The 12,505-nt window shown below is 53.2% G+C and overlaps 3 protein-coding genes across 3 annotated transcripts; 2 read left to right on the plus strand and 1 right to left on the minus strand.

Moving 5' to 3' along the window:
- Window positions 1–423: 423 nt before the first annotated feature.
- On the minus strand, window positions 424–2,319 carry J4E86_008873 (uncharacterized protein; the record flags this gene model as incomplete). The annotated part of the gene is made up of 2 exons (XM_051449382.1): window positions 424–2,035; window positions 2,084–2,319. The coding sequence occupies 2 exons, from the start codon at window positions 2,317–2,319 to the stop codon at window positions 424–426; spliced, it is 1,848 nt and encodes a 615-aa protein (XP_051299236.1).
- Window positions 2,320–2,954: 635 nt separating this feature from the next.
- J4E86_008874 (uncharacterized protein) lies at window positions 2,955–4,427 on the plus strand (the record flags this gene model as incomplete). The annotated part of the gene is made up of 4 exons (XM_051449383.1): window positions 2,955–3,111; window positions 3,215–3,707; window positions 3,757–4,120; window positions 4,170–4,427. 4 exons carry the CDS (start codon window positions 2,955–2,957, stop codon window positions 4,425–4,427), a joined length of 1,272 nt encoding a protein of 423 aa, XP_051299237.1.
- Window positions 4,428–5,543: 1,116 nt separating this feature from the next.
- J4E86_008875 (uncharacterized protein) lies at window positions 5,544–10,904 on the plus strand (the record flags this gene model as incomplete). The annotated part of the gene is made up of 7 exons (XM_051449384.1): window positions 5,544–6,001; window positions 6,054–6,970; window positions 7,035–7,126; window positions 7,176–7,297; window positions 7,368–7,671; window positions 7,722–7,793; window positions 7,845–10,904. 7 exons carry the CDS (start codon window positions 5,544–5,546, stop codon window positions 10,902–10,904), a joined length of 5,025 nt encoding a protein of 1,674 aa, XP_051299238.1.
- Between the last annotated feature and the right edge of the window lie 1,601 nt (window positions 10,905–12,505).

Below are 12,505 nucleotides of genomic sequence, written 5' to 3' on the forward strand. Positions count from 1 at the left end.
CACTCTCTACATCTTGCACGGGATAAGTGTTGAAGGAGATACCAAGTGAATAGATACATGCATCTTGTTGATGTATCCACTACTTCGCTAACCTCCTGTCATGCTGACCCCCGACGTACATCCCATCGCCTCGTACTCATATCCATGTAGTAGATGGGGTATCGCATACATCCAAACCATATCGCCGTGCCTCTTGGTCAACTGATCCGTGGCACCAAACGTATGTCTCATCATGTGCATATCCGATATGCTGAGGTCCCCGATATCGATGATTGTAAGGCTATGCAAGATGAAGACCTAGCATAGAGATATGTCATCTCAATCTATGTTGTGTGGACTGCGGTATAGAAGGCGCCCGTATTCGTTAGGATGTCGTCGAAATGCTGATGTCTCGTCACTGTCACGTGGATATGCATGTTCCGTTCACGTAGCGGTGTTGGTATTGGCGATAGGTGCAGGAGCGGGAGCAACGGCAGCTGGGGCAGTCGAGGCAGCATCGCCAGCACCCACAGCGGGAACAGGACCAGCATGTGCGCCGCCTCTAGCACCTCCACGACCACCACGTCCTCCACGAGGTGCAAAGTTGCCACGAGCGCCGCCACGAGCAGGCCCGGTCGGTGGACCGTTGAAGCGAGGAGCTCTGGCGACCTTTTCTTTCCGTTCAAGAACCTGAACAGCGCCTTGGGCGATCTTGATGGGGCTGGCGGCCATGGCTTTCTTGAGACCATCCGGCTCGGCAAAGTCGACATAGGCGAAGCCCTTACGCTTGTCAATCTCGACTTTGTCAATACCTCCAAAGGTCTTCATGACTTCTTCGATGAGGGGCTCAGTGATACCCTGGCTGGGATTGGCATGCTTCAGGAACGCTTGCTTGCTCGTGGGTGCGGGCACAGGTTGAGCTGGTGCTGCTTTGGGGGCATTGTTGTGCGCCTGGGCGGGTCCCGCATCGGCCTTTGCTGGAGTAGAGTGCGACTGTGTAGGAGCGGGGCTGTTTCTGGCTGCGGCAGGCTCGGTGGGTGGAGCTCGTGAAGCAGCTGGACCCTTGGGAGCCGTCGGAGTCTGAGCCTGAGGCTTCTTCAAGATTTGCGGCGCAGGAGTCTTCAACGGCGTCTGGGGCTTTACATCGCTGGCAGTAGCCTTGTCGTTGGGCTTGTCGCCCTGATTGGCCTTGAAAGCGCGGCGTTCTGCTCGAGTCGGGCGTTCCTTCCTGCTTGCCTGCGCATTCTTGTCCGGAGTTGCTGCTGCTGGTTGTGAAGCAGGCGACTCTTTGGCCTTTTCCTCGACTGCCTTGGTCTCCTTTGCTTGCGCATTGGACTCGGGCGCAGGCGTACCAACCTCGCGCTTCGTTCCACGTCGACGAGTTGGGACAGGTCCTACACCGAGGTCACGCTGCAGCATCGACTTTGCGAGTGCAACGTTACCACGCTTGCGCTCCGGTGCTGGGCTGGCAGAGGTCTTGTCCGCCGAGGCTGAGGCAGATTTGGAGGATGACGCTTCCTTGTTAAGGATCTTGACAGCCTCCTTAGAGGCTTGAGCCTTGTCAGCCTTGCTTATGCGGCGATTCTTATCTCCCGAGTTTAGGGCGTTCTCTTTGCCTGGCTTGGCGAGTATCTTCTTCTCACCATCATCCTTGCCTTCTCCACGACCTCGATTTGCCTTTGCGCTCGGCTTCTCCCTGTTAGCCTTCTTTTCCCGGAGCGCTTCGATCAGAGGAGTGGTTTTGACCTTCTCCTTCTGACCCTCATTGTCGGCGGCCGGGGGCTTGGTGATGGGGTTGGTGAGGCTCTCGAGGAAGTCCTTGAATTCCTGGTCCTGATCGATGGTGCCCTGGCGGTTGTCGTTCCTACGGCGGCCACCAGGCATCTTCGGGTACGGAGCGTATTCGAGCGTAGGCGGGCCGACGAGGGCGGGGTCCTGCCATGACTTGGTGGCATCGTGGAAGGTAATGGCGCGCACGTGGTCGCCGAGGGCCTTGACGTGGTCCTGCTTGATAACGTGGATGTATGCGCGCGCTGGCTTGGAGGGTTTGGCGGCACTGAGGGGGTCAATAGGCCGTCTCTAAAAGACAAGAAGGTGAGAGTACTCAGTAGAAATCTTGCCCTTTCTGTAATTCATCCAATCGATCTTGCCAGCACCAAGCTTCCACTCGTCGCCTAGGGCCTCTATGAACTCGGTCTTGGTAAGACCAGGAGGAAGTCGCCGACATATCAGCTTCAGGCGAGGCTGGGCTGCTTTGGGTCCACGGGGCGACTGGGCCAGGGCGTTCTTCTGGAGAAGTGTGACTGGCAGGACGCCGTTGGGGTTGTTCGGAGGGGCCATGAGAGCGCGATGATGCTCGTTTGTGGGTACAGTCGGTATGCTCGAGTAGATGTTTCTTCTCTATAGTTAGCTGTTAGTGATGGTTGTTTGTCATACACAAACATAGTATATACCGTGGTTGTAGTCGTATTCAAGAGCCTGTGCCGGGTGAATTTATCGCGCGTGTCGCTGGGCAGAGGTGAGGTGGAGGAGGGAGCGCCGGTTCGTAGATGAGGACATTGAATGGCCACTCGAGAAGGCAGTACCAAACACGGCGATTGTTTTGGTGAGAGTTGCGGCAATGACGCAGCGACAACGGGCGCGCCTTCACGAGACAGTGGGCGAAGGCAGGCGCAACGGCAAGCGCCGAGGGGCGGCAGCTGCCCCACCGGCGCCCGCGTCTCGACTACACCTCAACCACGCCGATATATCCTCAATACCCCGAACCTCGCGCTGCCCACGACGCAGCGAATTGCCGCTGACTGCGCACACTATCACTGCGAGCCACGCTGACCCATGATACCCTATAGCGCATCCCTCAGCACCCCGATCGGCACACGACCCGCCTCCCTCCCGCCGCCATTGTCGCCTATCCCGACCTAAACGCATCGCATCGAGCTTCCCCTATTCATTCTGAGCTAGAGCACGACTGAAAAATGGGCAAAGATAGCGACGTACCACAGCCAGGGCCCGCGCGCCTCGCAAAGGGCGCAGGGCCGGATGAATGGCTGGAGCAGGCCAAGCAATGCAAGTACCTGCCCGAGGCCGACATGAAGCGACTATGTGAAATTGTCAAGGAATGTCTGATGGAGGGTGAGTGAAACAATGCCGCATGATCCACGCAAGGGAGGAGAAGCATGCCTATTGTGCGGCATGATATCTATATCCATATATAAGACTAACTTACGTCTACCAGAATCCAACATCCAACCTGTACGAACACCCGTCACAGTATGCGGAGATATCCACGGCCAATTCTACGATCTCCTCGAGCTCTTCCGTGTCGCTGGCGGCATGCCCAACGACTCCCCTGCCGCGCCCCTCGCACCGCCAGTCACATTACCAAGCACAATCAACCCCGCCGATCTCGAGCCTCCTACCAGCATAACAGACCCCAAGGTCAAGCGCAAGATGAAGAGAAGATTCCAGCGCGATCCCAACTACACTGGGCCAACAAGTCCTCCTGGCGGCGATGGCGATGAAGAGGGCGACGACGAAGAGGAGGAGGAACGCGGCCGAAGCAGGAGCGTTCACGACAGGCGGAGTCTTGGCTCGGCATCGGACGCAGACTCTACCAAGAACACAGTGGGTGGAAATGGCCAGCAGAACTTCATCTTCTTGGGTGACTTTGTCGACCGAGGATACTTCAGTCTGGAGACCTTTACCCTTCTCATGTGCTTGAAGGCGAAGTAGGTCAACTGGCACACAGAACTACATTAACGGTACTAATTGAAATAGATTCCCTGACCGCGTCACTCTCGTCCGCGGAAACCACGAGTCGAGACAAATCACCCAAGTCTACGGTTTCTACGAGGAATGTCAGACCAAATACGGCAACGCTTCGGTATGGAAGGCCTGCTGCCAAGTCTTCGATTTCCTTGCCCTAGCCGCTATCGTCGACGGAAAGGTGCTCTGCGTACACGGCGGTCTAAGTCCGGAAATCAGAACACTAGACCAGATCCGCGTTGTTGCGCGAGCCCAAGAAATCCCTCACGAGGGAGCCTTCTGTGATCTCGTATGGAGTGATCCGGAAGATGTCGACACGTGGGCTGTCTCACCCCGAGGAGCCGGCTGGCTTTTTGGAGACAAGGTGTCTTCAGAGGTATGCATTCATCTTCCTTCCCCCATTACCCCATCGCTGACTGTTGCAGTTCAACCACGTAAACGGTCTCCAACTCATCGCACGCGCCCATCAATTAGTCAACGAAGGCTACAAATACCACTTCAAAGACAAAGACGTTGTCACCGTTTGGTCCGCACCCAACTACTGCTACCGCTGCGGAAACGTCGCCTCCATCATGAACCTAGGCGAGGACCTCAAGCCCGAGTTCCAAATCTTCTCTGCGGTTCCAGATCATAAGCGCGCCGTTCCCGCGGGTCGTGGAGGTCGCGGAGAATACTTCTTGTAGAAGACGCGTATACCGATGTTGTGTCCATGGACCGGAGGAGAGTGATGTTGTCGGCTGCTGTGTATATGCAATCTTACGATACGATGAGAAGCGGAGAATTGAATACCCCTGGGAGATGAACGAACGAATGGCATGTATACAATCTTTGCCTTGACATGGCTTGTACGATATCGCGTTGATGAAATTTTGAGGTAGTACAATGGTACCAATACGTTTCGCATGCGTTATTTCGCCTCCGGGGCAGTCGGGTCATTATACAGCCTACCTGATACCACGGCCTGCTTTTGGTGGCTGCTTACGCGACACATCATGTGGACCTCGGGAGCTTTCACGTGCAATTGCTCGCCACTGCCGGGCCGAGCGCAGAGGTGGCCTGATGCATCTGAACATGTAAGACTCCCGCATTGAGTTTGGCTTGCGATGTAAAAACACTGATCAATCCATCCCGTTCAGTATGTAACGTGTAAATCCTAAAGGACTCATCTTTAGTCACGCAGGAGGTACTCAAAAGGTCAACGTTAACCCAACGGCTTACAGGTGCTCCGAAAATTCTATTTGACTGGGTCCTATATTCTTTGCAGGCCCTGATTGCGAACGCATGGAGAACACTCAGGCTGTCGTTTGGAGCGGAAAAACCTAGTCAGTGAGGGGGTGGGTTTGTCCCTCAAGAAGGCGGCTCTCGTTCAGCCTTGTCATCAGCCCCCAATCTCTTATCGGTAGCCTTCCTGCATGTCCGTCTCGATAACTCTTGGCAAGCCTTTTTGTCAGAGAGCTGAAGAGAGGATGCGTTCTTTGGGCAATCATCTCCGCGAGCAGCCCTCCTTACCACTCGGTCTCGGCCCCCTTCTTCTTGACATTGCCGCCGCTAGTGTTGAAGCGCTTTACATCTGCAGTCAAGTTTGATTCCTTACCAATAGACTAACTCAGCCTGGCTTCTTTGATACCGTGCCTAAAAATGGGCTTGAGACGCATGGCTACGGATTCAGTTTCGATGCGTTGCTCGGTTGCAGGGCTGTGCACCACAGGATAAGTAGTGCACCAGACCTTTTGTTGGAACGTAGCCTTGATGTCTTTCTTGACCAAATCTTTGTCATCTTTCGTGCTCAATTGCCTCACATGGCGGACCCGATCAGCATCGTTGGCCTCGCATTGACGGTCATACAGATTCTCCGTCCAGCAGTTCAACAGTTGAAGGATGCGTACTCCAACGGAGGCAGCATTCATCAGACTCTTGATGAACTCCGAGCCGACTCAGAGGCTGTTTGCGACCTGATCGACAACATACATCGCGTTCTCAGCACCCCGAGCTTCGTCGCTGCGGTGGAAGAAGTGCAAGGCGCGTCGCAGGTCAACTTGCTAGAATGTCTCCAACGAGCTCTTCAAAGCTGCGAGCGCGAGGCCCAAAGACTCAGCAATTTCATCTACGATCTCGATATCTCAGGGGCTACGGGCCGCCTAAGGCAGGGCGTGCTTCAGTTCAAGCTTGATAGACGCTCGGATGACCTCCAACACATCAAGCGCAACTTCCAGGATCATAAGAGCTCAATTCAGTTGGCGTTTACGGTTGTCTCAACGTATGTCGTCCCCTTTCGAACAATGAAGGCAATGACTGACGAATTATCCCAGCTGCAAGCAAATGCAGGTTGCTGAACGTGATGCTCTCGATGCCGCAAGCCTGAAAGCTCAAATCAGCAGACTCGAGGTGGCCTTGGAGCAAATCGGAAAATTGCTAAACGAACGGCTAGCGGCGCCAGGTGACAAAGAGCAGACAGTGATGCTGGATGAAATGCGAGAGCTCCAGCATAGATCTGCAAAGGTCCGACGCCGAGCCACAATGCGACTCGACCAAATTACGTCTATACTCGAGGAGACGCAGAGCTCACGTCCTATGGTTGACCGGACCCGCCTTCCTGTACCACCGCGGAGGACTGGCAAGGACCACCAAACACCGCCTGCAAGATTTGGCCCGCCAATTGACCAAAGCCCAGCCTCGAAGGTACCGTCGACTCCAACGACCCCAAGAGCGGAGAGACGCGTTGCAAGCATGCCGGCCACCCCGACCCCATCGGCAATCCCGCGAGTAAACGCCTTGAGCCCGGAGACGAACAAGTCAGCCTCACCAGTGCTACCTGCCACCCGTCTTTCAGAAATGACTACGACTAGTGTGCAGATAGATGCTGAAGACTTCGAGGAGAGAGTTTCGTCACTTTTATCGACCGCGGCCACCCAGCGTATGGGTACCGAGAAGCCATACAACGACGAGACAATTCTGGCGCTCGGCGAACTACTCGCAATGCTTGGAAAGCATGACTGGAGTGTACGGCCCAGGTTATATCTTGTTCTCCGCATGATCAAGGAAGTACGAGCGATGAATATGCTCATTGTCGAAGGGTTCAAGGACATTCACTTCCCTTTCACTGAAGTCGACCTCATTTCCAGTCTCAAATCCGTTGCTTCCAGGCAAAACTTTCTTCGGGAACAACGGTTTGTGCTCAGCTCAAGATCAGTCGATCTGGTACAAGGAGGTCGTCATCATCACCTTGGTAAGCTACACTTCTGTACACCGTTCGCTGCTCAGGTGCTGACCTTCGCCAGACAAAGGTGCAGATTCTTATTTTGTCATTAAGGAGCAGCTTGGGAAAGGCGGCTTCAGCATTGTCCATCGTGTCGAAAGCAGAATTGATTTGATCGAATACGCTGTAAGGACTTATGATATGTTTTGCTAGAGGGTTGACTCATCAGCAACAGTTAAAACGCATCGATCGAAGGAGCGGCACATTTTCAAAGGACCGCAAGAAGCTGCTCTCATTCGAGAACGAGGTCCATAACCTCAAGCGACTGTCGCACCATCATCTGGTGAAGCTCCTAGGGTGAGTTTGGGCAAGCCGAAATACAGTGCGTCGCTAACGAGTAATGTGTCAGTTCATACACCGATCGAAGATACATTGGCATCATCATGGAACCAGTAGCTGATCTCGATCTGCAACAATATCTGGCCCGGGATGCGTGGACTACACAAGACTATGTCGTCCTGCGGGGCTTCGTGGGATGCTTGTGCTCCGCTCTGGTCTATCTTCACGATAACAAATGCCGCCACAAAGATCTCAAACCCTCCAATATCCTGATCAAAGGCGAGCAAGTGTATATAGCGGACTTTGGACTCGCTTTAGACTGGACTGAGGCGCAACGAGAGACTACGATGGGCCAACCCGAAGCTTATACACCGGCATACATCGCACCCGAAGTGAGTTCAGCTACGCATGATGACCTGAATCCTTGTTGACACTATCTCAGGTTGGCATGCTGCAACCCCGTAATACCGCTTCAGATGTATGGTCCTTGGGATGCATTTATCTGGAGATCGCCGTGAGTTAAGAGTTGCTTGTGTGTATGTTTCAACATCGCTGACACCTCTAGACTGTTCTTACCAAGAGACAACTGCGATCGAAGGCTGAATTCTTCCAAACTACAGGGACACTGTCAACAAATTATTGGCAGAATCCAGAAGCAATCCAGAGTTGGATAGCCGAGCTGTCGATGGGATCAACGACTGATCAGCCCTTGTTACAATGGACCAGTAACATGACCGCCAGTGTTCCTAAACTCAGACTCACAGCTCAAGATCTCCAAGCAATGATAACAAAGGAACAAGCCAGAGGAAACCATTACAGCGGTCCATGTTGTGCAAGTGAGGGTTTGTCGGGGGACGGAAGTGACACAACATCTTGGGCAGGGTCGCAGTCAGAAGATGAGATCTTCCAGACGGCCGTGCTGAGTGATGGCATGTCGGATGAACCTACCGTCATCAACAACACTACGACGACATCCATCGGCAATGACGTGACGCTCCAGGCACCTCCCCCAAGCATCGAAAAGATAGTATATACACCTCCCCATGTACCGGATTACCTCGGTCATCATTCCACGGGAGGTGTCCATCAGTCGCACCCTATATGGCTCAACGTCGGGAACGATGCAAATGTACCATTCTGCGCCACACCTGCAGCTGTGACCGAGGATAGCTACCCAAGACTGACAAGGGCTAGTATGGAAAAGACCAACGATGTGGACAAAGCTCGCGCCGATATACCGGAGATGCAAGCAACGAAACCGAAACACATAGCCAGAGATCGCACAGGCAAACGTACCGATCATGAGCACGAAGCGGCTCACTTGCGGTTCGTGCATATACCAAAGGCCGCCGAACCCACGAACGAAGAAGACTCTTCTACTGCCATCAGTCTTGCGGAAGCGTTTGCAGCCGATGACGGCGCATTCGAATATCACTTGGCCCTTCTGAGGGAGAAGAATCCAAACTGGAGAAATGAAATCACCGGTCTAATCGCGACAGAAGCGCTTGACAAATACGGGGCCAACGTTATGCTTGTCGCCAGCAACTTCCGCGATGACTCTCTCGCACGTGATGTGATTGAGCACGCCCTCTTTGTGGAGCCGCAGATCATCCATCAACGCGATGTATTCAATCACACCGCATTGCATTATTCGGCGAACAGGAACAGAGCTGGTATCACGAAGTACTTGATCAAGAAAGGTGCCAATGCGACAATCACGAACTTTCGAGGCCAGACCGCTTTCCATGTTGCAATCCATCGACGACGCTTAGCGACTTACCAAATTTTGCTCCGCTACCTTGGCGCTGCCGATATCAATACCAAGGACGATTGTGGTGAAACTTCACTGCATCTGGCCTGCTACCATGACGCGCCTACTGAGTTCATCATGAGTATGTTGGCGGCTGGTGCTGACGCTAATGTCGAAGATCTGTCTGGCAACACACCACTGACGATCAGCGAAAAGATTGGCAACTTGGAGATAGCCGATTTACTACGAGAGTATGAATCGGACGAGTCCGAACTTTTTCCGCCTCCGCCACCGCCACCATATCAGAGCACACTTTCTCTCGCTCGTCAACAGGAGCCCACTGGTTGCACGTGTGATCTCTGTCGTTTGTTCCAGGCAGTCCGCAAAGTCGACGATCTCGTCCCCGATCTGGCGGATTGCACGTGCACCTATCATTTGGTGCGCCTCTCACTCAAGACGTTGAGCGATGTGGACTACATCATGTCATGTCTGAGTTCGTGCATGTGTCGGTCTTGTGAAGGGGAGCGTGCCCTGAATGAGGATCGAGAGCCGTGCATTGACTTTCCATCTTGCGACTGTGAAGATTGTGTCGCTGAAATCAGCCCACCGGGGCCGTTCACAAATCCTCCTTCGCTACCCCACGGCGATGATTTCGCTGGCATGCCGCTACCTGCGTATCCAGATCATAGCTATTACGACTATATCATCGATGAGTGGACCATTGAGGACGATACAGACCGATCACCACAAGATATCACCGCACAGGCCTTGGCCTGTCTTGCCCAAGCCGGATTCAAAGGAAAGAAGTCCTATCGGAATGAGCCGGAAAGGGCCCTTAAATGGGTCATCAGCAACAACGCCACTACACCTTATGTCTACAAGATTGTGGAAATTCTGCTAGACTGCGGAGCATCGGCCAATACGACAGACAAGAGTGGATGTACTGGCCTTCACATAGCTGCTCGAACACAAGACGTTCGTCTAGCCATGGTACTAATTCAACGTGGCGCATGGCTTGACGTGCCTCGTCAAGCGATGTTCGCAGCTAAAGCGGATTTCACCCCTCTCAGGTACGCGCTCTGGTTTGGAAACGCGCTATCGCTTCGACAGCTCTTGTCAGTGGGCGCAAATATCAATGACCAGTCCGTATACGGCCGGAATACACTACTCCACGATGCAGTCACAAGCTTCGATCTCCTAGGCTGGCATATACCGATGCTGTTAGCGCATGGGGCCGACACAGAACTGGCAAATGAGGACGCAAACACACCACTCCATCTAGCTATCTCGCTGAATCAGATATTCGCTGTCATTGCGCTCCTAGATGCGGGAGCCAACATCGAAGCCATCGGGAAAGCTGGCGCGAAACCGCTAGCTATGGCGCTTGAAGGCGGCAACTACGGCATCATCACTCTTCTCCTTGATCGCGGTGCAGACGTACACTCACGTGCTAACGGCATGACATGCGCGCTATTCTACGCAGTTCAAATGGGCTACGTCGATATAGTGAGCAAACTCCTTGAAGACTACGGAGCGAAAGAGGACATGCATCGCACTGATCTCACAGGCCGCAGTATTTTACACGTGCTTGTGTATACACATGTCGATCACATGCTCCATATACTCGACAGATTGATCGAAGAAGGCGCAAACGTCAATGCAGAGGACTACTCTGGGTCGACGCCGCTACATGAAGCTGCGAAGCTGGGGAGCACTGTAATGGTCAGTGGGCTGCTGGAATATGGGGCTACGATGAATGTACAGGATCGTCAGGGCAAGACCCCGTTGGATCATGCGCAGGCGAAGAAGCATCGTGAAGTTGTGGAGTACTTGGGTGGGACAATGAAGAAGAAGGGTTGGTTTCGCCGGAGTTAGGACTTGCTTTCTATGCGCATTAATGACCTACTTCCGCACCGCAATGAATTTGTTGTTCAACACGATTTCAACTGTCTGATCTCAAAGAGATCCTTACACCTCAGGATGGTGAGCTGATCACGGTCACTTGGAGGATCGTACGAATGATGTGCATTGAACAGGCTCGACGCCACTCTTCAGTCCGGCATATCACCAGCCACGCCTCTTTTCCCTGACGAAAGAACCGAGAAAAAAAGCTCATTCAATAGAAACAAAACCGTGACGGAGAGACAAGTTATTGAGTGACGTGTGTTGGCGCGTGGGGTGGATCGTGTGACATGTGTTTGCTATGTAGAATATAACGACAAACATGATTGTCTGGCACTCACGACCCTACTCGCCCTTAGACTTACCCAAGGGGGGTAAAAACTCATTTGTAGAGTTTGTCACACGGCTGATGACGGGACCAGCCCGTTGGGTGGGTGAAGCGGATCCGTGACTTGGGAATTCGGGTTATTATACAGCCCACCTACGCCCAACAAACCCTCTCTTACCATATCCAACCAGGCTATTACCTCCCTACATGCAAAATATACAATGGGCGCATCAGCATCGAAAGCGCGCGCTATCAGCATGGACTTCCAAGTGTGGGAGGCTCTCTTACACACAGCTCAAACGCAAAAGCTCCGTCCCGTCAGTACCAATTTGACGTTCGACACGATATCGTACACCATGTGGTCCCAGAAACATTGGCGATTGAATTTCGAGAATGCACCGCCTCCAAAGGATGCGCAGTTACAGCCCTGCTTTCTCTTGAAGATCCCAGCGTCACACCCTCCGGATTACGCGCAGATCATACAGCAATTAGAAAAGGTCCAGGCCAAAGACGATGTGACTAGCTCAAGCTTTCTTCAAAATGTCGTGGTCGCATCTCACGGCCGCTCGAGCCTGTAGTTGGAAGTCGAGGTCGCGGCTGCGCTGAACGCTCGCGGGCTGCGGACTCTCACGCTTGCGACCTTGCAGAGTGGCTGTGGCATTGAGACCGGTCCTCATCTGCTGCATGGTAGCGACCTCTGGAAGGTGGCTAGACTGTACGAAGATACCAATGGTGCTTTTATGGCTGCTATTCGTCCAGGTGAAGAAGAAAAGTGAAATCTGCTCCGCATTCTAAAAGATAATATACTAACGTCGTACCAAGCATATATGAAAATCTGCGGCTGTGTAGCGATAGATATCAGACGCTTAGTGTCGCCATACCGTCACGAGCGAGTGCTCTCAATCTAACTGAGCAAGGATCGGACTTGCGACTGAGCGGTATGAGGTTCGCAGTAAAAGACATGTACTCAGTCGCTGGCTTGAAAGCTTCACTCTGCAGCCGACCGTACTATGCAGTTTCGGAGCGAGCGGAGATGACCGCTCCATGCATCACGAGATTGTTGAGCGAAGGTTGTACTCTGGTCGGGATGCTGAAGTTGAGTTCCTTCATTGGACGTGAAGAGCCGACTGAAGCCATAGACTACCAAGCACCGTTCAACCCCCGCGGAGACGGCTATCAATCACCGGCTGGCAGTAGCAGCGGAAGTGCAGCGGGCCTTGCGTCTTACGCGTGGTTGGACTTCACC

Source organism: Alternaria arbusti, assembly GCF_024043155.1.
Source record: "Alternaria arbusti strain BMP 1465 chromosome Unknown scaffold_15, whole genome shotgun sequence".
Lineage (NCBI taxonomy): Eukaryota > Fungi > Ascomycota > Dothideomycetes > Pleosporales > Pleosporaceae > Alternaria > Alternaria arbusti.